This window comes from Nicotiana tabacum, chromosome 6 (assembly GCF_000715075.1).
Source record: "Nicotiana tabacum cultivar K326 chromosome 6, ASM71507v2, whole genome shotgun sequence".
Lineage (NCBI taxonomy): Eukaryota > Viridiplantae > Streptophyta > Magnoliopsida > Solanales > Solanaceae > Nicotiana > Nicotiana tabacum.
The window spans coordinates 210,730,627-210,758,039 of record NC_134085.1 but is presented as its reverse complement, the minus strand read 5'-3'; the positions used below and the strand labels follow the sequence as shown (position 1 = coordinate 210,758,039).

General features: G+C 38.0%; 1 protein-coding gene across 5 annotated transcripts; it reads right to left on the bottom strand.

Moving 5' to 3' along the window:
* Positions 1-351: 351 nt before the first annotated feature.
* Positions 352-15,012, bottom strand: LOC107772387 (sister chromatid cohesion protein PDS5 homolog D-like). Of its 5 annotated transcripts, XM_075256628.1 has the most exons (18): positions 14,385-14,897; positions 14,029-14,188; positions 11,721-11,924; positions 11,340-11,521; positions 10,825-10,951; positions 10,571-10,738; positions 9,601-10,450; positions 9,383-9,501; positions 9,166-9,258; positions 8,896-8,988; positions 8,638-8,730; positions 8,264-8,346; positions 7,062-7,113; positions 6,728-6,814; positions 6,590-6,630; positions 4,911-4,962; positions 1,337-1,374; positions 352-1,255 (listed from the first exon to the last, which is right to left on the bottom strand). In XM_075256628.1, the coding sequence occupies exons 2-18, from the start codon at positions 14,149-14,151 to the stop codon at positions 526-528; spliced, it is 3,135 nt and encodes a 1,044-aa protein (XP_075112729.1). In that variant the 5' UTR covers positions 14,152-14,188; positions 14,385-14,897; the 3' UTR covers positions 352-525. The 5 variants fall into 5 exon arrangements, with proteins under 5 accessions (XP_075112729.1, XP_075112728.1, XP_075112726.1 ...); XM_075256627.1 differs by having other exon boundaries at positions 14,029-14,968; XM_075256625.1 differs by having other exon boundaries at positions 9,383-10,450; positions 14,385-14,908.
* Positions 15,013-27,413: the final 12,401 nt, after the last annotated feature.

Sequence of the window (27,413 nt, the reverse complement as noted above, 5' to 3'; positions counted from 1 at the left end):
TGACATCCTGGTCACATGGCAGCAACTTTACCAGTTATGCCAAGGCTCCCCTTCAACATCTGCCCACAGCTAGGGGGAAGAAACTATCTTCCTTGTCCCTAATCAGACTAACTTCATAATGCATCTGAAGAGAACTCAATATTTAAGAAACACATCAGTGCAGGTTCTGTAACAGAAAGTTATCTAATTTGAAGCGGATTAGTTCAAGTGTACCTTAAGCAGCTCCTTTTCAAAAAAAAAAAAAAAAAAAAACTAAAGAAAGACACTGAGCACATCACCCCAATTGTTCATGGTGTTGTAGAGGCCATGGTATTAGTCTTCCTTGAGACAGTACACAGTAACCTAATAATCTTTTCCAATCATGCACATATCGCATTACATACAAAAACCAAGTCCAGTTTTTTGTTATATGACAAACTTGAAACTGCACAAAATGCGAAAGTTTGCAATGAGATAAATGTCACCATCATGTACAAAACAAGTCTCAACCATCTGCCATCTGCCATCTTCCCAGCTTCATGCAGGCTACAGAAGGTCATTTGACCTACTCTGCCAATATAGTGCATCCTTACACTGCTCGATGTCCTGATGAATCTTTTCACCCAGCATTTCAAATACTTTGACAGACCTTTCTGCCTCTCCTGCTCGGCTTTTCGCCTCTTGCAAGCGCCTTTCAGCCTTTTTGAGCCGTTTCTCTGCTGCTAAGACCTCCCCATTCCTTTCTACCAAGTCCTTTTTAGCTGCTTTAGTGACAAGCATTGTAGTCACCCTTAACTCCATTAGATTGGAAGACTTTTTCTTCACATCTTCCTCTTCGGATATCTCCTCAAGATACTGCTGCAGCCAAGAAACATCAAGCTTTGCATCTGCAGCATCAGAGACTACAGATTTCATATCTTGAATGGCAGAAAAATTAGCATCAATATCACTGGTTTTCAGCTGCCTGACAACATCACTAACCACCTCAAGAAGGGAAGCTTTGACGGTCGGTGATTTATACTGACAGTTGGCTGTAATGTCACCATACTTGCTAAAAATGGCAGCAAGTGTAGGAGCACTGCTCACTTTTACTTTATAGCCATGCACATCAACCAATTCACAGCATTCATCACCATCTTCGATAGGAGAACCTAGGGAAACCTTTCTAGGTGTTGTCAAGCTCATTGGATTTCCCTCTATCTCAGATTCTGAAACTTCAACTTTGATCCTTTTAATTTGGTGCATTCCTTTTTGAGTTAAATCACGTTGCATGGTCCTTAATATAGAAATACTTCATTCAGCTCCAATTCCATTAATTATTATGCAGAGGGGGTTAAATGCCATATAAATAACTTACTTTGTTGGACGAGGAGTCAGATCATCAGTTGCTTTCCCCTGCCAATTTTTCAAGCATAGACAGGTGTTATGAAATAAATTAAAAATGGGCTTTCGAATTTCTATTAAGGTATCTAACAGAGTAGTCAAAAGTGGAAAGTGCAGCAAAGCGCCAAAGTCAATTGGGGCTTTAAGAGCAATGCACAATTAAAGCTTAGGTTTTAACGAAGAAAAGCGCTACTGAAAAGTGAAAACAGTGAAATACATAGAAGTAATGCAAGAAGATGTAACTATAGACACAAACAATAAATATTTTGACAAAAGAAGGAAAAAAAACAATAATTAAGCCATATATTTGAAGTAAAATGAAAATCAAGTCAATCAAGTTAAAAAACCATTATTTTTTATTCAGATGACAAGATGTTTTAACTTTTTAGTGGCTAGATTTCTTATACTAAATTTCCAATTATCTTTTCCTAATCATTAAAAGTTTAGTCATAGCATTTTATTAACAGTTAGTGTATAACTTTGTCAACTAAATTCATTGTCTAGTGTACTGCTTTTAAAGACATAGTTCATCGATGAGAGGGGCACGCTTGCCGCCTGCCATAGAGGGCTCCTTCTTGTCCCGATGTGGAAGAAGTGTATACACATGGGCCTACAATCTCGACCTTAGTATGAAAATAATCTACTATCTAGAAATCGACAGTAGCGCCAATTAAGCGAGGCGAAGCGCACAACCCAAGTTTCAGGGTTTAAGGGTGCCTTAATTGAGCCTTTAATAACATTGATATCTAAGGTCTGTACATCCCAAGGCAAAATGTCAAATATTGTTTGATACATTGGACATTAGCATTACTTGAGCATGAATATGTCTCAGAATGCGATGTACCCATGGAATGTCTTTATATATGTCTAAACGTGCGTAAATAATCTAAGAGCTTTTGAACTCTAAATTCTCACTACAAATCTCGAAGGTTGTCTCAAACTCTAATTTAAAGCATGGGAGTATACGAAATCGTAAACTAATGTGGACTAGCAGCAAACTCTGCCCCGACTTGAATTTTCTCCTTTATCTTAAGAGAACCTCAAAGATTGTTTGTTGAAGCATTCTGTTAATCATAGTAAAGCCACATACGACTATGTTGTGTTAACTCAAGTTAAAGCCAAGATAACCATAACTAGACCCCTTAATTAGATGCTTGAACTGATAGGAAAGTAAGCTGACTGACACCTACAAATTGAACTTCCACAGTTTAATTTTCTCTCTTTATCCGTAGAGAACCTCAAAGACTATTTGCTGAAGCATTAAAGACACGCACAATTAGATTGTCTTAACTCTAGTTTAAGTCAAAGGATGAATATAGAAAGACCGATCCATAAGATTAGATGGGAATGAATTGGAAAGTAAGCTAATTAATACTTACAAATTGAACTGCCACAGTTAAATTGTTGAGTGCAGTGGTGGAACAAGTTCCAACTAAAAAAGCCACTGATTGCTTATTCCATAACTCTTAAGAATCCCATGAGCAAACCGTCTATTGCAACAGTGACACAAGGACAGTTTTTTCTGCCTCTCCCTCAACATTATATGAAGACACTTTTCTGCCTCTCTGTCGATGTTAAATAACTTTTTCTGCCTCTCCCTCGACATTATATAAAGGCAACTTTTCTGCCTCCTTTCCGTGAAATTTGACATAAGAACACAATAACCTAACATTATCCAGTAGCAAATGAGAACTGTCGCCGATTTTTTTAATCTCTACATTTTTACTTGAACTCAAAGATTAAAGATAATTACTTTAATAATCCTATAGCATGAAGAGAACTACAAAATGAGGGACAATAATTTGAATCGGAATTTATGGACGATAGTCTTATCAGATAGGAAAATGCTAGTGCATTTGACAGCTAGGGCGGTCTTCCCGTGATTTCACTGACTTCACTAAAGGGGAAAAAGTTGGATGTTATTCCAAAATACAGGGTTAAAGAAATTGCAGGAAAATCTCGTTGGGTTTGGACGATCAAAGGGGAAGCCTTGTTATGGAAACTTGTTAATGCATTTTAAGGTATGACAACTTCCCCAAAGAGGTAAATGGATTTTAGCGAAAATAAAATAATTGTTGAATCGCACCGCTCAGCAACATGATATGCCATCACCCTTACTAGGAATGAAAAGGCACATAGACTAAAGATGGAAATGCAGTAGAGAACAATAATAGCACTACTGACCAACCCATAAGAAGGTATTACGTGGATAATGATCCAGGAATCATCTAAATGGAACGTTATTTGGGGATCTAGCAGCCAAGAGGGAAGAGGTGTGAAAAGTTGAACATTCTTTCATATCTATTCGCTGTCATACAAGGCAGCACAATACAGCATCTTGGCCAAGCTAACGTATATGACAAGAATTCAATGCTCCTTGGATAATCATTAGCGATCATTCACAAATGGACCATATATCTGCTTTAATGATAATCGGCAAGGGAGAAATTAAGGAAATATGGACAATGGGTGTCTTTTGGGATCAGATGAGTAAAGGACATTACTATAGTGGAAATTGTAAGAAATACAAGAGGAAACACAACTTAGTCTTGACAGTATGCAGTGTAATGTTTGATAGGAGTCTTTTTAGTCTGTTTTGATATGTGTATGTGAGTCGAAACTGTCGACAATCTCTGAATCTAGAGAATCCCAAGTTATTGAATATATGTGATAACCCAAATCGAGTATTAGATTAAGTGGGTCCAAATGGAGTGAAATGGATAGTGAGGATCCACATAGCCAACTTAAAATTGAAGCACAGTTGCTGTTATTGTAGTTGTAGAGAAAACATGGACGGCTGAGATGAAGCAGAGCACGAGCTTGAAAGCTCAACAGAGAAACAGAAAGAGATGAGTGTCATTATAATCTTTTCTCCCCGGGATCTAACAGTTTGATCAATAGTGTGATTTGTAGTATATAAAGAACCTTCTGTCTATTTTGGTTTCGAGTTTGCTATATATTCACAAAAGAAAGGCTAAAGAAAACGGCAGAACCATAAACGACTTTTCTCAAGACCCAATTATGGTAAAAGAATAAGAATAAGGCCCTTTCAGCTTTTACCAAGGGAAACATAGAGGAAGTTGGAGATTTAAATTACTATTGATCACCAATCAAAAAGCAACTGCCATTGATCAAATGTAACTCAAGACAGAAGTTATCTCAGAAGCCTAGCAGGCCTTTGCTGACCTCCAACCAAGAAAACAGAAAAACTCTTACACCAAGAGAAATAATAAATTCAGTTATGTGCTTACACCACCAGAGAAACAAAAGGTATTGTGTAAAAGGAGATGCGGTAACTACAACTATGTAAGCTTTGCAGTATAAACATAAAATGTTGCCTGTTCCAATCAAATTCTTTCAACGTGACAAAAAAGAGAGGAAATTTTATTAATTAACTAAAACTTCTTCAATCAACTTATCTTATACAAAATTTGATGATGAAATATGAAAACAATAAAAAATAAATAGAGTAATGTAATCTTAGAAAGAGATCTGAACAAAAACATGTGTAGCTCACAGGCAGAAATCTTCCACAAAAGTACTCTCACCTTCTTCTTTTTCCTTAAATGACGATATGAATCAATGATGCAACCAAGGCGCCTGCACATTAACAACTTATGTTATCAACCACTAAATTGTTTCGCACATATTTGAGAAAGCAAGAGTTGTGAAGAATATAACGTGAAAGTTTTAAACTTCAAAATGCAACATAGTATCTTATCCTAGTTCATAACAAAAAATAGTACTCCTATCGACTGTATTTTTGCATTACTACAGTGTGTCCCAGTAGTTGGTCTAGTCCTTCTGATGCATTAAAAAGAATTTAATGGAAATCTGCACCTCTGGACAAATAACAAGGAATGCAATCAGTAAACACATTGAACACCCAAAAAAAGTTCATTCACATTTTCTTTTCAAAAAAAGTTCATTCACATTCTACCTTTACTGGGGTTTATTTCAGAAGTTTATTAATACTTCAAAATGGACAACAACAGAAAAACTTCGCCACAAACATAACATTATTCTGTTGTTTATTATTCACATACAACTTATCAAGTATATACTAAAGCCGTGCTTGACTTTTAGCTTTTTCATTTTAGCATGTACATTCAGAATAAATTCTTAAAAAGTCTTATATCTTGTTTAAATCCCAAATATACTAGAAAGAAATTGCCTATCCACAAAAAACTAGAAAGACCTGTTATTATCTGGAACTTCTTTTGATAAGTTTAATTATCTGGAAAACGAAGTAACCTTTCAGGTTTTTTGTTTTCTTAAAAAATTAGGAAGGGTGTATGTCAGTAATTCTGTAATTAAATTAAAGAAGGCAGGAGGCAAAAAAGAAGGTTTCATTTTTAAGGGAAACGTAGTAAGGAAAGATCTCATTCTGTTGAAAGGGCAGAGACAAAAGAAAGAATTTAACATGATTCTATTAAGTAAATGGCTGAAGGCTCTATTATAACAGGTTGGACATTTAAGGGCATCGCTTTTAGCTCCGAAGCTTGCTAGGATACTTTCAGTGATGGATGCATTACTTAAGAATCCACCTTTGCAAGAAGATTTGAACACGGTTTATGGTTGGACACAACCATCACTATTCTGATGCATGCAATTAACATATAACATTAAAGCATATAACATACACTTCCAACCAAGGGTGAAGATAGATGTGTAGGGGTAGTTTACCTGAAAATGAGGACACCAATAGCACAGCAAGAGAAGCAAACTAGTGAAATAGGGAAAGGAAGGCAAATGTATAAAGTTTGGACATCCAACCTATCGAGAAGTTTTGCTAAAGAAAAAGAAAAGGAAGAAAGGAAAATAAAAGGATGTGAATTTTCAGTGAGACTTGCAGGTAAATCCATGCCTATGTGAGACAACTACAATAAAAGTGGATTGTTGAATTTAGATTCAATGTACTGAGAGGAAAATGAAAGGGCGCTAAGAAGTACAGGAAAAGCTAAATGAAGGTGGTTCACTCTTGTATCTATAGCTATCCAGCACGTAACAATGATCTAAGTTTTAACTCTGACGCTAATATTTCACTCTCTGTCAGACATAGTTGTAACCAATGAGATGCCAACTGTAAAAGTTGCACCCTCAGTTCTCACTATCGTAATCTCGAGACAATAGGGACAAAATGTTTCCCCATGTCAACTTTAAAGCAGCATTCTAAATCATCATAATGACTTTCCACGAATGAATAAGTTGGGTGAAGGAAGCTTACATGTCAAACGAATCACTGGGACCAGAAACAATCTCTCTCCTCTGAAATACATCCACCAATAAGTTATGCAATTAAAGACAAGTACAGAACAGACGAATAGAGAAGAGAAGGGAAAAGAAAAGACTGGTAGGAACCCACAGGATCTGATGCATTGTCCTCTACAACCAGTTCCCAGTGTTCGCTTGTAAGATCTAGCGTTTCTTCATCACCATCATCATAGATCACCTTAGAATACCATGAGAAAAAACATAAATGATAAAACATTACCAACACACAAGAAGCTGCTCGTCAAATTAACTCCAAATTAGATTCCGAAAATAATTCTGCCTGTGAAAATGTATACTGACACCCAGCCTATTAACATATGAGCATCAACCAGCTGAAGACCAAGGGAGTATGATTACATATAGCAGTTGACGTCAGTTAATATACAAGATAAATAATGTCTTACTAAAACATGCTAAATCTTTACCATATGCTTCTTCTCTGGACGGTCAAACAAGGCGATATGTCCCTCATAGAACCTACAGAATATGAATTCTATGTAATGTAACATTTGAACTAAAAAATATACTACATTAGAACGAAACAAAATAATATGTCAAAGTAAATAGAGGATAAAAAGGAAGCAGCTAAATGCTCAAAAGTCTGCCTCTACGGACCTAACAATTTTTTCTGAAAAAAGAACCATAAAAATACTACTAAATCTTTAATTAAATGTCCTTTGCACAATGATACTACCAAATCTCTAAAGACACAATGACTGAACCAAGCGCCAACAAGATACATTTGCTTAGCATCTTAAAGTTGTCATATTACTCCTTAAGAATGGTTTCTATAGGTTGAACTTTGAAACGCATATTCCCGTACTGAATTTCTTCCCACAAGCATTGGTGGAAAAAGTTATCCGGTACCTGTGCTAGTGGGAGGCAGCAAATATCCCATGGAACTAGTCCAAGCGTGCAGGAATCACCCACAGCATAGTTCGACTCAGTCCAATCAACCTTTTACGGCTTTTAGTCATACATTGTTAACATGCAGGTGTGTACCAGGCTCCCCTTCTCTAAAACAAGTCAACTCAGAATTTCATGCCAGGAGTTTAGATGCTCACAAGTCCTTATGATGGCTGGACTATACCAAGTACTTTTATTTAATTTTTACAACAAGAAACTTTAATATTACAATTGCCCATACTAATCCATCTTCTTTGCCCTGTCCAGCTAATTAGGGGTTCGATACAACAACAACAACAACAACAACGACCCAGTATAATCCCACAAGTGGGGTCTGGGGAGGGTAATATGTACGCAGACCTTACCCCTACCCCGAAGGGTAGAGAGGCTGTTTCCAGGACTAATTAGGGGTTCGATGTAGTCACTATTTCCTTCATGATTCAAACAGATCCCAGTATTTCTTTATGCATTCTAGACATCTATTTCTTATCATTAACATTTAAAAATATTTTACCTACCTTCTGCACATAACATCATAATTGAGGCTGATTCTTAAACATTAGTCATATTCAGAATATTATGACAGAGTGATTCATTCAGAGTTTGTTCAAATGAAAAAAATTGTACTCACTCAGTGAAAGAGCACTTAAAACATTAAAAGCTTTTAACAGGAATAGCAGAAGCTAGACTGCGTAATAATTAATTCAGTGAAATCACATACCTTTGATCCAGTGGCCACCAAACCCTTATTCTGCAGCCAATCAGCTCCTCACCTTGCTCTCTGACAACCTTATCCGCAGAATACTGAGAAGATTATAGAGAGGCTCATAAATCTTGAAAGCAAACAACATTAATCAATGCAGAGATGAGCTGGAAGCATGGACATTATGCACTTCAAATTTCTAATTGGTCAAAAGTCTTTTCTCTTCAGTTACAAAAGAAAACTAGATTTTTTTTATAAGTAAAATGGAAAACTAGTTTCAGCATATAAATAACCTCGTTAACTGTTAACATTCACTTTAGTAATCACTTACTGAAGGTTGTCTAATATCATTAACCATAAGCCAGCTCTAATAAGTGATAATAAATGTTTACCTCTTCTTGTGATGGCAAGGTCTTCCTTTTACGTTGTTCTTTAGAGGCTTTCGGTAAGGTCCTTTTCTTGGTTATTGAAACAGAATCCAATGCCTGCACAACATAATAAATCCAAGACTAAAGGGGTAGAACAAATAGTTTATTTAAATCCACATAACTTCCAAATTGAGAACATTCACTTTAGTAATCACTTATTCGAGGTTGTTTAATATCATTAACTATAAGCCAGGTCTAATTGATGATGATAATAATGTTTACCTCTTCTTGTGATGGCGAGTTCTTCCTTTTATGTTGTTTTTTAGAGGTTTTGGAAAAGTTGTTTTCTTTGGTGATTGAGAGAGAACCCAATGCCTGCACAACTCAATTTATGTACACAATAAGTCCAAAATTGAGAGGTACAACAAATACTTTACTTGAATCCACATAACTTCCTAGACGAGAACATTCACTTTAGTAATCACTTATTGAAGGTTGTCTAATACCTTTAACTATAAAAGCCAGCTCTAACTAAGGATAACAAATGTTTACCTCTTCTTGTGATGACGAGTTCTCCTTCTTACGTTGACCTTTAGAGGTATTGGCAAAGTTGCTCTTGTTGGTGATCGAGTGAGAAGCCAATGCCTGCAAAATCCAATTTATGTATTAATAAGTCAAGAACTAAGGGGCACAACAAATACCTTACCAAAATTCACATAACTTTCAAATCATATTCAGCAAATTGAAGCTAACTGTTTATATTTACTACCTCAATTCCTGATTCTTTAACTGATGGCCCCCGTCTTCTATCACGATAGCTGGCAGGTAAATTTTTCTTGTCACCTTTTTCATGTTTCTTTTCTAATGCCTCCAAGACAACAAATTCTTCTGAAGTAATCAATTTAGGTTGTGAGACTTTCTTCTTTGTTAAAACTCCGGGTAAATTTCTTGCTGAAATTGATGAAATTTGTGCACCATCATTCTGACCTATTATGTCATTTTGCTCCTTTTGGCGTCTTCTTATAGTCATTTTCGGAGTCTTCTCCACACCAGATGACAAGTACAATTCATCGGAGATAGCACATTTAGGTGAACAGCTACTTCTCTTTTTAGTATCTTTCCCATAATCCTTCCAGCGAATACAGGCTTTTGATCTCCTTTCTCCACTTAACCAAACATGATCATATCCTTCCTCTGGCTTTTTCAAAAAATTAGGTTTCCAACCTCTTTTCCTTGAAGCTTGAGTAGCTTCTGAATCTAGATCTTTTTCGGCTGCATGTATGAAACCTAAGTTTTCAGGTCGAGAATTGGTCCTTGAATCTGTATTTTTCTGCTGCTTTGTTGCATCTCCACATTGTGATCCTTTCAAAGATTTATCCATCTCTGGAACGACATCATCTTCCTTATGCTTAGGGTCATATTTCCCCAGCAAGTCAGATGGTTGATCTAAGAATGGAGTAACTTTCTCAGGTGCACCATGTGGTGCAAGCTCGCTAGAGTCGTCATTTGTAGGTGACTTGGAAGTTCCAGGTACAGATGGACCAACTTTGCTATCATAACCAGCTCCGCGGGTAAGCTCTTTTGAGTCATTATTGACCGGTGTCTTAAAGGAATCCTCTGCAGATCGCTCAAATAATACAACAGTGTCATCAGCTGAAATAACTTTAGAGTCAGCATCTGGAAGACACTTGGAAGTTGCTTCCGTGGATGGACAGGCATCGTCAAAGCAAGCAGCTTTATGATAACGCTCTTCAGGACCATTTTGTGATTTTGATGCTCCATCCACAAATTGATCAATTTCTCCTGGCCTAGAACTAGGGAGAGACTTTGTACCATTCTGACAAGGGCACAGCGAAGGAACCATTCACATCATTAGTATAAATCCAGAACAAATAACCAAACATGATTTTATCAATACCACATATGTTAACTGAACAATCCTATCAGATAGACCTACCGTAGTTTTACTTTTAGTTGCCTCTCTCCATATCAATTCAACAACTTCAGAATAATCATCAGTGGAAATCCTCAAGGACCTCAGTGCTTCTGGAAGATATGGACAAAGTTTGACAGCACTTATTTGAAGAACTCTCTCTCCTAGCATATAGGAGCGAGGTGAAACATTCTGAACCAAAAGACAACTTCATTAAAAATTCAATAAGAAAGATGCATCAAAGATAAATGAATGGAGTTGTAGAGGAGAAGCAATACCTGGTTTTCCTTCTTAACACTACTTATCAGGATGTTCAGAAGCTCCATTGAAATTCCGTCACTCTCTTTTATCATCATGCTCATTATTTCCTCGACATCCATGAATACATGATCAGGGTGGTCCGGCCTTAAAATGGGGCAAGATACAAAAATCCGTTGTCAGCCATTTCCAGAAAAAAAAAAAGAATGGCATGAGGAAAAGGTAGTCTTTGAACTTCATAAATAATCTGGTAGTTTTTGACATGCTATGTACCTTAGCATATAAGTTCATTTATACTGTATCCAATATATAAAGATACAACAGTGAATATTCGCATGCATGCTAGAACTCTTTTATATACTCCCTCCTTCCCATTTGTGATAAGAGTGTTTGATTGGTACAAAATATATATTCAAACATGACTCATCATTAATTAGTGACACTGAGAAAGAAATATCCAATTACTCCCTCCGTCCCAATTCATCCCCTCTTCCTTTAGACAAATTATGAACAAATAACATATTGGAGATCAAACCTTATGCTATTCAGAAAATGATGAAACATCTGAACAACCAATGCGTCTAACTCGAGATCCAACATCAGAATGCATGTTCGGTACTTCGCAAGAACTTCGATAATTGAAACAGCCTTTGAATAACCACAACCATCAATGCAAGACAATTTCCCAAATGCCAATACTGAAAGCTCAAAAAATTCCTGTCCAGCAATTGCGCAAGAAACTAAACTGAGAATCTAAATACTATTCATGCATCCAACTAACCAAGTAAATCATAGGTGCATAACTATTACAGAATCTGAACCATCAGTTAAAAGAAAAACAGCTTGGTTAGAAAAGAGACTAGCAACAAGTCTGACTTTATATTGAAGCAAAGAAGGCTGTAAGAGTTGTATTTGCCTGAATTATGCGATCATCATAAGGTTGATCTGGAGCTGTAATTCTCATGATCTCACCGATGCAAGATGCAACTGACACCTTCACATCTATGTCAGGATGCCGTAGAAGTCCATCTGCAGCTAGTGCTTCCCTTGCAGGTTGAAACGCATCTCGCGCCGATGCAGGTGGAACTTGCTCCACCGTTGACAGAAGATGCTCTAAATTCTGAATTCATACCAAAACCAAATGGTGAACCACATCAATTACATTGGAAACGCTTTTCTGTATAACAGATGAAGTCTAAATCATGAAGTTTTGCAGAAAATAAAGAAACAAATAAAGTTCTACACTACGTCACAAGGTCACGCATATCTCTCTCGCTCCATAGTTTTACGTGCTTTTACCGTCTGGAAGCTTGATTTTGTCCTTTACACAACAGCAAGTATAAGAGCATATAATAGATTACACTGCCAGGAAAAGTGAAAAAGCAATGCCAAATGAAAATCCTACTCTGATAAATAATTTAATATAAGCACAAGGTAAAAGCTTGGCCAAGTTCCTTAACATTAAAAAAGATTCAAAATGGATCATCTTGTATCGGAAACTAAACCTTCTTCGCTAATTTTATGCGAGGAACATGTTGATAACTGTAGATATCCTAGGTCCAGCTGCTATGTTAAACAAACAACGAAGAGTTAGAAAACTTAAGAATCATTAAACATAGTATAATATTTATTGAAGGATAAGGTATCACATTTGTCTCCTGTTCAAGCCTAAAAACTTCCTTAGGGTGAACACTAACCCCACTATCCCAAATCTACAAAAGGCAACATGCGATTCAAGCTTACAAGTGAAAGAATGTTCTTGTACTATTTTGAATAGCCAAGTTGACAACTTTTCTGGCTTTGTCCTGGCTCACCTCAAAGTTCAAGCATAAATTATTAGGTGTTTAGAGATCTCAAAGCCTTCTAATGAGTTCATACACATCTGATCCCATAAACCTTTGGTTTTCATCCAAAGCAACAAATAATTTAGGGAGACCATAAGATAATTCAAAGAATTTGTTAAACCTCGCTGCAATTCCACTTAACTTTTGCTCAAGGAGGAGATATACCCACACGAGGTGGACCATGCCAAGGAGAATTGAGGAAGTCCTAGCTTGTTGGAACAGAGATGGTAACCTTTCAAGACACAAAGAGAGATGGAAGATTGTCCAAATGCAAGTGGACAGTCTAGAAAGAGAGAAACCAGAGATGTTTGAAGATAACAAAAGTTCCATTCAGAAGCTGAAGATGAATTGTCTAGTCCTATTTTATTTTGGTGTAAACAGGATTACTTACAAGAAGCTGAGTCTATTTATGAGATTTTAGATTACTTATGATAGTTTAAGACTTAGGAACTCAGGCTTCAACTCTCCTTGTAATTATATAGGACTACACTGCTTTGTGTAATCTCAATTTATTATATATACTAATATGTTACCTTCTCAAAAAAAAAAAAAAAAAAAAAACCACACGAGGCACAAAATGGATGATTCATAGCGGGAGGAATATTAGAGCTAAAGGTGTGAAGCACAAACTCGTCCCAGAGCTGAGATGCAGTCACAAAACTTAAACTGTTTACACCTTGTTTATCACATGACGACTTCATGGACGTGGTCTTCCCCAAGCAATCATATAATTCCTACAATATCAATTAATTATGTCTCAATCCCAAACTAGAAGGGGTCAGCTATACACGAATCCTATATATCCGATCTGCTCTTCACGCCCTAGAAACTCATTGGATGTCAACCTACCACATCACTCCATCTTTATCCAGACTTTGAACCCCCCTCCCCAATTGCTTTGCAAAGCAAACATAAAATGGAGCTTTTAATTCTTCGAATATCTTTAAAAAGAAATATACCTCTTATTAGGAGGTGATCTTTCGCTAGGAGGCTTAATAGAGTCTTCAACCGATGCAAACCATCCTCCTTCCTCCCCCCTCCCCCAGCCCCCCTCCCTAAGATTCCAACTGCTTCAATCAATGACTCATAGGGTAAACCATTACCAATCGCCACTACATACACAGAAAAGGATCATTAAATCCTAGGATTAACTAACAATTTCTACCCGAAACAAATTTCAAATCAGTTTAGGAAGTCAGTAATAAAAAAATTAAACAAGTTACTATCTCATGACCTTTTATTAAACAAAACAGCAGTGTTGAAGAAACGCACATTTGCATAGAAGCAGCATTTAAGAAAACGCAAAAACTCTGATCTTGGTCGGGAATAAAATTGAAAAAAAAAAAAATACAGTGCCATTTGAAAAGAAAAGGGTCTCACATCAAGTTTCTCCAGAAGCTCCTCTTTAGAAGAAGGGAGCTGCTGAAGCAGCTCATTCCCAACTTCAACAAGTCTTTTGTTGCGTTCCTCTTCAGAAAGAGAAGCACGAGATAAGGCACCCATTCCGTTTTCTCACAGCACATACAGAACAAGAAGAGCACTGCAATTTTGAAACCCAACGAAATCAACAGAGAGCAAAGGCAAAAATGGAAGTTCAATAGGACCCCAAAAGGTGACGCCAGTACTAAGGACAAGTAACAGAAAGAAACAGAGAGAAAAGAGGGTTATATGAAAAATGGAAGGCATGCAGCAGAATCGGAGCACATCTGTCAATGAGTCTTTCAAAACCCACTTACTACATCAGCACCGTTTCAAAAACAAAATTAACTTTTTGTGCTGTTGAGAAGATGTAAAACAACTTCAACGTGTGTGTTGAGTAGGACTCAGGTCGTCTTAACCGCATAAATTTTCCTGGTTTGCCCTCTTAAAAAGTTGGGTTTCATTGAAATTTTGCTCCCGAGGGTATAGTAAATACTGAGCTTAGATTACAGTAATCTGTACATCTTCTCACTTCTCCTCTGCCCCTTTGGTTGTTTAATTTCATTTTTCCTCCCTAACTTTCCTGGCGCTTCTGCTATGAACAAATACAGCCACAACCAAATATCAAAAAGAATTACACTATAAGATGATAATAAATAATAATAATTAGAAGCTATCAGTCCTAGATTTTATTCCTTTTTGTTAATGTATTCTAAATGTCTTAGTGAAACTGCAAGTAATGTTCAAGCTAGCAATTATCAACTTTAGGACTTATAGGAGGAGTAATCAAAGAAGAAAATTAGATTCTATTCCGTAGTCTTTCTCTGGATATCAGAAATACAGATATCGGTTCTTGCATATATGGATTTAGTACTGGAAATTTGGAATGCAGTGGCTGTCCATGTCATCGAAACCATTACTCCATTTGAAATAAAATAATATGTGAGTAAAATGAGAAACAGAACAAAAAAAACATACTTACTCAGCAATCGTTTGGTACGAGATAAGGAATAATTAATCCCGGAACTAAATTAAAAGTTTATTTCATGTTTGATTGATAGAAAAGAACAGATCCCGGGATTAGTTATTTCAAAATTATAATATTTTCTATCCCCATAAAAAAATAAAAAAAATAATCTCAGAATAATTAATTCCAAAACAATTAGTCCTGGCATAACTTCTTTCCCACCAAACGAGCCCTAAAGTTAATCCAATGGAAAAAATGAGTAAACCAACTCAGTCGCCACCTGGAACACAGGAGGACCCCACTAATTAAAAGGTCTAAAAAGGTTACGGAACAGAGCCCTGTTCAGAGAAAATCTTAGGGAGGTGGGTCTAATCAAAACAAAACCACTCTTTAAAGTTTAATTCACAAAATTATTTTTAAAATACAACACATAGGGTCAGTATAAATTATATTGAAATAAGTTATGTTGGGATTAGTTATGCTGAATTCTTATTTATTTATTATTTGGTATATTATATTAAGAATGACAATTGCATAATTTTTAAGAAGAAGGTATAAGTTATAACGGTGCTAATTACTCCACCTTCTATAAGGTATAAGTTATCCCAGTGTTAATTTGCTAACCAAAAAGAGTATTAAGGTGGTATTAAATTTGTATACCACTCTTATACCTCATTAATAATATGCGAAATTTAGGTGATTTAGCTATTGTTTATGTTTCCGCTTGATTATGTTCCAATGACATATTATGGTTAATTGATAAAAAATAGGCTTTAATTGTGATATGTATATATTGCAGGACGAGGAGCTTGTATGATGCTTTCAAGAGGATATTGGAATGATTTATGATCAAGAACAACCCCTCGGAGTTGAGTGCGCTCAAGGACGAGATGAAAAAATGGATGAAATCAAGCTCCAGGTGCGCGAACAAACGCGCGAAGGCGCGTAGGAGTTCGCGCGTAAGAAAAGCAGAGGCAGAATCATGCGCGAAGTTATGCGCGAGCTCGCGCGTGTCCGATCCGGAAAAACGTTATTTAGGGGTAAAATTGGAAATCTAGAGAGAATCTCACTTAACCTATATAAAGTCAAGCTCGCCCAAGGTAAATCATCAAGGGTTTTCATAGTTTAGTGCAAGAAATAGAGAGGCAAGAGGCAAGGAGGAGTTTTGACCATCAAGTTCTTCTTTTCTTCTCTTGTTTTTGCTATTTTGTGATGAAATTGAACTTATTTGGGATGAACACTAGTATGAGTGGCTAAGACCTATTGTTCTGGGGTCATGGGTAAAACATGAATGTTGTTGTTTGGAGTTTAATTTGACAAAGTGGGTTTATCATATTGGGTTGTTTATTTAATTATGCGTTCAATTATTTTACTGAGTAGCTAACAGTGAAATACTATCTACGAATCTTTAGTTGAACTCGAAAGTGGGAACTTTAGATTGCATATAGAATTAAATAGAGCAAGTTCTTGAACCCGGGTCTCGGGAAACGGATTCGCAATTGGGATAGACATATACCCAATTGTCTTGCTTGGTTGAAATACAGGAATTGTAAATGCGTTCTTGTTAATCTTAATTCCATAGACATATAGGCATTGAGTTGACTTGAATAGGCGAGTAAGAACTCGACAGATTCTTATGAGTAATATCAACCCTGTCAATCAATAACCCAGATAAATTGATTAGTCATTATAAGCCAAGAACACAACACGGTTGTTAATTATGCATGTGACCCTGGAATATCCTCTCCTACTATTTGTTACTCGAAATTGCTATTCGTTTGGTTACTTGCTTTAGTTAGATTAATTCTTTATAGTTTAAGTAGTAAAATAATTATATCTCTCTTTTGTAAACAATCTCTTGGGTAGATACAGAAATTGGGTTTGAATCAGTCAACAGTTAATCATAAGTCTTCGTGGGAACGATACTCTACTCACTACTCTATTACTTGACGATCACGTGCACTTGCGTGAGTGTTTTTGGTCGCAACAAGTTTTTGGCGCCGTTGCCGGAGACTTAGAAATTAGCTACTTGACTGAATTGAGCTTTTATTATTTATTTATTCGAGTTTTAACTCTCAGTTCACTTTGTTTGTGCTAATACAGGAGTTTCTATTGAATGCGAAGAAGTAGAAGCGCAAACAATCTCCTTCCTCTCGATCCCGAAATTGAACGAACACTTCACAGATTGAGGAGGGAGGTGGACTCTAGAACCAGAATTGAAAGAGAGTTGGACATCATAGTTCAACCACAGCCAATTGAGATGGCAGGTAATGAGGAACGCGCGGTGATTGAAGCTGCAAGGCCCAGTCTGGCTAATATGACTCAGGCTATTGTGAAGCCTGACATCACTGGGCACTTTGAGCTAAAACAATACATGGTGCAGCTGATCCAATCCACAGGGTTGTTTGTGGGTTTACCTCATGAAGACCCGCAGAGGCACATTCAGAATTTTTTGGAAATTACGGATACCTACAACTATCTGAACGTTTCCAAGGTCTATGTCAGGCCGACACTTTTCCCCTTTTCACTGGTTGGGGAAGCTAAGGAGTGGTTGAATAAAGAGCCAGCAAATTCAATCCGCACTTGGGATGATCTGGCGAGGAAATTCTTAATCAAGTTTTTTCCCACTAATAAAACAAAGGTATTGAGGAGTCAAATTTTTGGGTTTGAACAACGAGATGGCGAGACACTGCATGGAAAGGTACAAGAAAATGCTCAGAGACTGTCCTCATCATTGCCAGACGGACGAGGTATTGGGTCACACTTTTGTAGATGGGTTAGATGATGCTTCAAAGATGAATCTTGATTTAGCTTGTGGGGGTAGTTGCATGGCCAGACCGTACAATGAAATCCAAAACTTGCTGAATAACTTCATTGCTAATGATAATAACTGGCAAGGTGAGGGTGATTCACGAAAGGCAGTTAAGTAAAAATCAGCTGGGTTACTTGAGTTAGACGAAGTGTCAGCCATGAGAGCCGATATTGCAAAGTTGGCCAATCAGATGACTAGGATGACAATGCAGCAACCACAGACAATGCAACATGTACAACAAATGACTATTTGTTGCGAACTCTGTGGCGACAGTCATATGAGTGATATGTGCCCCACGAATCCAGAATCCATCTATTATGTGGGGCAACAGAACAGAGGTCCACCGAATCAGCATGCACAATACGGGAATTCTTACAATCCAAATTGGAGGAATCATCCCAACTTCTCATGGGGTGGAAATCAGCAGAATCAGAATCAGCATAGACCCCAAGGGAATTTCAATCAGCCTCAGAGACCACCCCAACAAATGGAAGAAAGTACCAATGATCTGCTAAAGAAGTTGTTGATTGACAATCAACAACTCAGGACCGACTTCAGAAATCTTGAAAGGCAAATGGGGCAGTTAGCAACAAATCAAAACACTAGACTTGCAGGCGCCCACCCCAGTGATACAGAAAAGAACCCTCAAGTGAATGTAGTTACACTTAGAAATGGGAGGGAGCTAGAGGAAGTGCCAAAGAAAAAGAAAGACAAGCCCATACCTGAGGGAGGGTTGATCCCTAAAGTGACTCAAGAGCCAAAGAATGTTGCTGAAATTTCAGAGCCAGTGGAGGCCCCAAGACCACCACCACCTTTTCCCCAGAGATTGAAGAAAAATAATGATGATCGCATGTTCACAAAATTCCTCTCTATGTTGAGCCAGGTTCAATTGAATATCCTACTTGTTGATGTGCTTCGTGAAATTCCAAAGTATCTAAATACATAAAAGATATAGTGGCTCACAAGAGAAGATTAACTGAATTTGAGATAGTGTCACTTACTGAGGAGTGCACTTCAAGGGTCCAAAATAAGCTCCCTCAAAAGCTTAAGGATCCTGGCAGCTTCACGATTCCGGTGCGCATTGGCAATATTGATGTAGGTCGTGCTCTTTGTGATTTGGGGGCGAGCATAAATCTAATGCCCCTGTCCTTGTTCAAGCAACTGGGCCTGGGAGCTCCAAGGCCCACTACTGTGATGTTACAGCTGGCTGACAGATCGATAGCACACCCTGAAGGGGTGATTAAAGATGTGTTGCTGCAGATTAGGAAATTCATCTTCCCTGCTGATTTCATTATCCTCGATTATGAGGCTGACGAACTGGTTCCAATCATATTGGGGCGACCTCTCTTAGATACTGGTGATGCAATTATCAAAGTGAGAGAGGGAAAGATGATTTTGAGGGTAAATGACGAGGAAACAGTTTTTAATGTCTACAGAGCAATCCAACTTCCCCGCCACTATGAGGAGCTCTCAATGATATCTGTTGTTGAGGCCGATGAGCAGATTCATTATCTGAGTGTATATCTAGACGATTCTCTAGAGAAAGCACTTATGTTGCTTGATAGCCTAGGGGTTGATGAGGAGGTTGAGGAGATGATGCACATCCTTGATACATCTTGTGCGTACTTGCAAGGGACGCACCCCTTCGAGCCTTTGAATAGACCAGAGGGGCCTCCTCCAAAGCCGTCAATTGAGGAAACCCCAAAATTGGAACTTAAACCCCTTCCATCTTGTGAGCACGTGATTTTTGCTTCACGAAAACTACTCCCAGAGAAATCGAAAAATAAAACAAATTGCCTTTGGGTACAACTTTGAGAACTTTGCGTGACATTTTGGATAATTATTTTTTTCTATGAATGTTTAGTTTGTTTTAATTAATTAAAAATACAAAAATATATGTTGCATGCACATTTAAGATTTAATTGTACACTTAGGAATTAATTGAACCATGTTTTGTTTTTAAGAGAAAGAAAATCACAAAATAATGTATTTTTTGCATTTTTAGCATTTCATGTCCAAGTTATGTGATTTTATTTGATTGTGTGTGTTAATTGTTATTAAAAGTTAGTAGTACTTTTGTAAATTAATCTAGTCCTATAAGTTAATTTAGGATTTTTGGAATTTTTAATTTTATTAGTTCAGGAAAAGAAAGGCAAAATAAAAGAGTGTTAAGTCATATTTGGGCCAAATAATTTAAAGTCCAAACAATTTTTCTTCACCTTTGAAATTGAAACCCGGATACCCAGCCCATACCCCATCCTCGACCCGGTCCGCCCCCTCCTTCTCCCTCGACATCCATGGCTGCCCTCCTTCTTCTTCTTCGAACCAACGACCACCGGCGACTCCATCAACTCGTCGACATCCCGCCTCACGCCCACCACGACCACCTCCCTTCACGCCAGCCTTACTACCAATGACCACTGGCCAGCCTTTTCCATCAGCTCGTTCGACCACCTGAAACAGCCCGGCTCACCTTCCCCAAAGCCACCCTCCAGTCCAAAACGAGACCAGCCACCCTCCAGTCCAAAACGAGACCAACCATCCGAGGCCGTGCTCAGTCGTACGTCGAGGCAGTGCGTCGAGGTTCCGTCCGAGTCCGCATTTGTTAGTCAAGCGTCGAAACAGTGTTGTGAACGAAGCTGTGTTTCATCGAAAGTTCAGCATTGTTCGACGTCGGATCGTTAGCATAAAGGTCAGTCATAGCTCGTTCACGGATTTTTTGCTTATTCTTTGGAGTTTCGTCTTCACTGTGCGTAACGGAGCAAGAAAGTGCAGTAGTAAAGTTCATATCTCTTACCTCGAATCTATGCTATTCACGGATCTATTTGTGGTTTCGTTTTAATGTGGGTTCATTTTGATAAAGTTTTCGCATGAAGTATCCTACTGCATATTCGTTGAAATTATATGTGTATGCGTTTTGACGACTTTCCTACTGTTTTGAGTTCAATTGATGATTGTGTTTAGTGATTTGGATATACTTGTTTATTCTGTTAAGTTTGTTCTGATATGAATCTGGCCTTGTTGAATTGTCCTAATGTTGTTGATTGGGAGTTAGTTTCATGTGTTTAATTAGTCAATTGTTAGGATTTTTCACTTAAGATTGGTTATAGCTGCTATAGTTTGGTTAATTGATTAGGAGGATTAGATATAGCTGATGGGGGTAGAATGGTAATTTCAATAGTTTCAAGGGTATTTTGGGATTTAAAGTTTTAAAAATGATTAATTTGAGTGCTCTGTCCACTAAGCACTAATAATATTAAAATAAGGCATTGTTTAATACATAGTGGGGGACAAGATATTTGCTAGTGGGGAACAAGACGTTTGCTAGTGGGGAACAAGGCATGCAAGTGTGGGGAACAAGGCATGCAAGTGTGGGGAACAAGGCATGCAAGTGTGGGGAACAAAACATAATGGTATGAAAAGCTTTAAAATGATTGATTAAAATATGTTGCACATACCTGTTTTTGGGTTATAAATAGGGTCATTTCAAGACAGAAAAGGGTTGGGGTTTTTGGAAGGAAAAGAGGAGTTCTCTTTCAGTCTTTTTTTCGAGAGAGTTTAGGCTGGATTTTTAACATTTAAAAGTTCAGTAATTTGAGAGTAAAAAGCATGCTGGTTTTTAATCCTAAAAGGTTCAGTGTTTGGAGAGCTAAGAAACTGAAAAGTGAGTCTTTTCTTTTACTGCTGAATATCAGAACTAGTACTGTTGTTGTTTCATTGGTGTTGCTGTTTGGTATTTCTGAGGTTTCAATTGGTTCTTCCTGAGTTTGCTATTGGTTATTGGCTACTGTTTTCATTGGGTGTTGCTGGAACTTTGCTGGTTCCTTCCTTTTTGATCTGTCACTGGGTTGTTCTGTCACTGCGTTGGTGTGTTATTACTGTTGCTGACTGCTCCTTCATCTTCTTGTATTTCCGTTATCCGGGTACACGTTCTAAAGCTCTCAAATTTAAAGGAAAGGAAGTAAAGAGTTGTTGGAATGGATTTCTGAATTTCCCCTGTTTCTTTGTGTTTAATTTGATGTATAAGCAGTAGTTCACTTGATATTTCATAGTATGTATTGGAATTACTTTGGAATGCATAAAATGGACTGATTGAATCTATTTCTACAAACACGGAATATCAATTGTACTTAATCTTAGTTGGTGATTACTAGAAATATACTGTATTTAATTCTTTTTTTTCAGCGGTCGCGAAATAGTTTCAAATAGTTTATGTCACAAAACAGGTTCAAATAGTTTATGGAAATCAGCATGTTGGTTTAATAGGTCTAATTCTGAAATTGCGAGTTCACTTGAGTAAATAACATCATTTTAAATAGCAATGTAAATAATGTTAGTAACTAATGTTAGTTCTCAAATGTTAGTGATTAATGTTAGCTTGATGTCAGTTTTTAAGCATTGATGCATTTTTCAACAAATCGTAAAAAGAGCTCAAAATGGCTTTGTATTCCACATAGTTAATTCCAATAATCCAATTCATATAATAAAGCTAAAAGTTGAACTGGATCGAAATGGTAGCTGGTTTGTTAATATTTACAACGACAGACGGCGGATCTTAAGTTAGGTAGCGGGTTCAAACTAGAAGGTGTTTCCTTTTGTTTGGACCCAGACCTGAACTTGAAGCCCGAACTTTTAATGCTAATTGATTAGGATTTTTCTTTATTCTTAGAGACAAATAAATAGAAAATCATAGTCGCTTTAGGATATCCTTGAATGAAAATGAGATGAGCCTCGTCGAATAAAAAATACAAAATTGTGGGGCCCTCAATAAATATTTGTTTTAAAATACTTAGACTTAGGGACGGGCCGTTTAGCGAATTTCACGGCCTTCCCCAAAAGATAATAACGTGCAAGTCACTTCCGGTGCGCTTTAAATAATTTACTCTCTTAAACTCGGGTGCACATTTATGTGACCCAAATCCAAGTCTCAACGAAGTCGAAATGTGTCGCTAATCACGGGTACATTGATTGTGACGTGGTTCGAGATGCATTTCCACGATGTTGCAAATTTCTTTTAAAAATAATGAATGAGACGAGCCTCGATGAACAAAAATACACAAGTTGTGGGGCCCTCTATACGTGTTGGTAAAATTACTTAGATTTCGGGATGGGTCGTTTAGCAAAATTTCACGGCCCTACCCAAAATAATGATACGCTAGTCGTTTTAGGCGCATATTTAATAATGTTATCTTCTTAAACTCGGGTGCACATTTATGTTACCCAAATCCAAATCTCAACAGAGTTGAAATGTGTTAATAACCACGGGTGCATTGATGTGACGTGGTTCAAGATGTATTTTCACGATGTTGCAATTCTCGATAAAAATAATAATAATAAAAGCGGTAAACAGTTAAAATTTGCACATATGATTCAAAATGTATTAAAATCAGATAAATAAGCCGTATATGACAGTTGAGTGACCGTGCTAGAACCACGGAACTCGGGAATGCCTAACACCTTCTCCCGGGTTAATAGAATTCCTTACTTTGATTTCTGGTTCGCGGACTGTAATACAGAGTCAATATTTTCCTCGATTCGGGATTCAACCGATAAATCTCCTAAGTGGCGACTCTGAATTAAATAATAAATCCCGTTTCGATTGTCCCTTAATTGGAAAAACTCCCCATACGCCCCTGCGGGCGCAGGTGAAAAAGGATGTGTGACAGCTCTGGCGACTCTGCTGGGGAATTCAAAACCCAGAATCTCTGGTTTAGGGTTCAGAATTCGAGCTTAGATAAATTGTTATATTTGGCTTTGTTTATTATCTGATTTTTACATGTTTTGGGCCTAATGTGCTAAATGCTGCTTTTACCGCTTTGATATTATCTGAACTGTATATAAATTGTGCCGAAACCCTTCTCTTATTACCTCCGGGGATGTGCTTGTTGGTTGAGACTCCCTATTCTGTTAGTGTCATACCTTGAAATAAGAAAGAGGCCGGACAAGTTACAAAGCCGGACGATCCCGCGGGTCCCCGGTACGTAGCCCCTCCTCGACTCTAGTTGTCCGCTCGGGTACATAGTCTAGAACAAATACCCAGGTTACGAACCTAGAATAACTCAGCTTCATGTCGGATCCCTAGTAGGAACGTTTGTTTGCATCATGTGCATTTGACTTTGGAGGCTCAACACAGGGGTTGGGTCTGTCTAGGATAGGTGTACCAAAACGACAAAAGACAATCCTGATGCATCCAACTTGCTACATGTGCATTTGTTTGCTTCGGACTTGCATGCTGACCGGCTTTTGAATACTTTGAGGAAAGAGAGATAGAAATAGTTAATCGCCTGTTTTGAAAATAAATAAATAAATAAATAAAAATAAAAAAATAAAAATCAATGTCCAAATAGCGTCGAAACTCTGTCGAATTTTTGAAAAAAAAATGAAAAGGGGGTTTTGTTTATGAAAAATGGTTTTTCATTGAAAAGAGTCTTGTTTTCAAAAGAAGTTTGTTTTATCTACCCGAACTACGCCGGTTCGATTTTCACAGGGTGCGGGATACGTAGGCAACCCTCATCGGGTCCAACCTCCCCTTTACAAAAAATGTCAAAAAAAAATTTCGTCATAAATAAGTCGGGTGACGCCGTTTTGTCAAAATAGTCGAATGTTCCCAAAAGGGACGCCAGAAGGCTGACTTTGCATAAACGGCCACTTTTAGTCATTTTTGGATTTTTGACCGGTTGACTCACCCAGCTTTAAAATCTTCGTTCCCGAAGTGCTGAAAAACCGTGTGCGGAGCCGGATCTTCCTTTTAATCTGTGAAAAATTAAAAAAAAAGTCAAGTTGTTGAGTCAAATAAATTTTATTTCTTACTCACCTTAATAAATGTGCAGGATGAGCACGATGCAAAATGAACCGTTTCCAATAATGACTAAAATCTCTTTCAAGTTGCGGCTATGGTGGGATGATTTAGGTGGTGAAGGGCCACCTTCTTTGCTTCAATAATGATTTATGTCCACCAGATCATGGAAGATTTGAAAGATCTGCAAAGGGGCCTTGCACCAAAACCCGCGGCGAGGCCGAACGACGCCCCGCGGGCGGCAAAATTCAAAACTCTGAAATATTCATAGTTTGAGTCTGTATTTTCCTTGTCTTCAGAGTCTGTTGTCCGTCGGAGTTTGTATTTCCCTTTTTGGCATAAAGTCTGTAGTCTGTATCAAGTCTGTCAATTTCCTTTCAAAAAATGTTTTGCCTTGGAATAAAACGTTTTGCTAGTAAAAGTTGGAAAATTCCAAAAAAAATGGTGTCTTTATTCTCCACACTTGTGGCAGAACTACGTCCGGTCTGATTCATGTGGGGACATGATACGTAGGCAATCCACATAAGATTCGACCACCGCTAAAAAGAAAAAAAAAGGCAAAGTGAATAAAAGAAAGGAAAAGAAAGAAATAAAAAGAGAGATAAAGAAAGTTTCGGAAACACTTAAACGAGGCACAAACAAAGTAAGTCGGAATGACGCATGCGGTCGAAGCAAAGACATGTTAGAAATGGTTAAACTGCCTAGGAACATTGCATCCCCCAACGTGAAATTGCAATACGTGTTAAACTCTAACGCTAACAAGTTTGTTGTTGATCCAGAGATTTCGAACCAGTTAGTTTGTTAGAACGTTCTGGCAGATTACCATTACCAAACAAGATCCAAAGGCCCATACTAAAAAGCATCCCACTTCCCAGGATTGCAGCTGCAACTGTCATGGTAGCCTCGGAGATGTTGAAGAACGGGTTTGTGCCAGGCAAAGGTTTAGAGGCTGATCTCCAGGGTATTGTTCAGCCGGTTTCTTTGCCCAAAAATCTGGATACTTTTGGGTTGGGGTTCAAGCCTACATCGGCGGATGTGAGGCGGGCCTGCAAGTTGAGGAAAAGAGTCTGGGTCCTTCCCAAGCCAATCTCGTGCCTATCCAGATCATTTGTCAGAGCAGGTATCAGAAAGTTGTCGGTACCATAAATTCTCGGACCACTGATTGGGCCAGATGAAGATTTGAATGAGGGCTTTGAAAGGCTGTTCATCGATGTCAACATGATAGAAGCTGGAGAAGGTTCCAGTAGGGCAGATATACAGTTTGTGGGGCCTAGGGCCAATATCAACAATTGGATGGCTACTCCCCTTCCTACCTGGAGGGAGTCTTGGTAGTGGACTCTGATTTTTCTTTCTTGTCTTTTTGGATTATTCCAGGGTTGTAATCCAGTTTTCTTTTGTATTCGGCAAAGTGTGAAACTTTGTTATCCCGTATTTTAATAAAGTGAAAGCTTTTTCTTCTTATTTTGTTTTAACTTTGTTTTCTTTTTTTCTCTTTCTGAACAGTTCTCTTTATATTGGTTCTAATGACATGGCATGCACAATGGATCTTCAACCCAGTCTAAAAAATCAATCTGATTCCGAACTAATTGTATGAGAGGTCGATTATGATGATGAATCGGAATACGATGAGGATGAAGCCTTCGAAGAGATAAACAGAGAGTTAAGCCAGTTTGAAGAGAAATCCAAGCCCAACTTAAATGACACAGAAGCCATCAATTTAGGGGATGCAGATGATATCAGGGAAACTAAAATAAGCATCCACATTGCACCGAATATCAGGGAAGAACTAATCAAAGCACTTATTGAGTTCAAAGACGTTTTTGCATGGTTGTATGATGACATGCCGAGGTTAAGCACGGACTTAGTGGTTCACAAATTGCCCATTAACCCGGCATGCCCTCCCGTCAAGCAGAAATTGAGGAAGTTCAAAACAAACATGAGTGTGAATATTAAAGAGGAAGTAACCAAGCAGCTGCAAGCAAAGGTTATTCGGGTCACTCGATATCCTGATTGGTTGGCTAATGTGGTGCCAGAGCCGAAGAAAGATGGGAAGATCAGGGTGTGTGTCGATTACCGCAATCTGAACAGGGCAAGGCCAAAGGATAACTTTCCATTACCCAATATCCATATCTTGATCGATAACTGTGCCGGGCATGAGATCGGGTCTTTTGTAGATTGCTATGCTGGGTATCATCAGATTATGATGGATGAAGAAGATGCGGAAAAAACGGCATTCATTACGCCGTGTAGGACTTATTGCTACCGGGTAATGCCTTTTGGCTTGAAGAACGCTGGGGCAACGTACATGAGAGCAATGACTACTGTGTTTCATGACATGATACACAAAGAGATTGAGGTATACGTGGACAATGTGATCATAAAATCCAAGCATCAGGAGGACCACGTAGCAGACCTAAGGAAGTTTTTCCAAAGACTTCGAATGTACGATATTAAGCTCAACCCGGCCAAATGTGCATTTGGTGTTCCATCAGGAAAGCTATTGGGATTCATCGTCAGTCGACGAGGCATTGAGTTGGACCCGTCAAAGATCAAATCCATCCAAGATTTGCCACCGCCGAAGAACAAGACAGAAGTAACGAGTCTGTTGGGAAGGTTGAATTATATCAGCAGGTTTATTGCTCAACTTACGACAACTTATGAGCCCATTTTTTGGCTACTGAAGAAAGATGCTGCGGTAGAATGGACGGCGGAATGTCAGGAAGCATTTGACCAAATCAAAGGATACTTATCAAATCCATCTGTGTTGGTTC

Excerpts from the sequence above, each read along its gene's own strand:
- LOC107772387 (XM_075256624.1), bottom strand. The coding sequence starts at position 14,151 with ATGGGTGCCTTATCTCGTGCTTCTCTTTCTGAAGAGGAACGCAACAAA. Across the intron at positions 6,631-6,727 it reads AGGACAATGCATCAGATCCT|AGGAGAGAGATTGTTTCTGG; the intron begins GTGGGTTCCTAC and ends GATGTATTTCAG. Across the intron at positions 1,256-1,336 it reads CTGACTCCTCGTCCAACAAA|GACCATGCAACGTGATTTAA; the intron begins GTAAGTTATTTA and ends TTCTATATTAAG.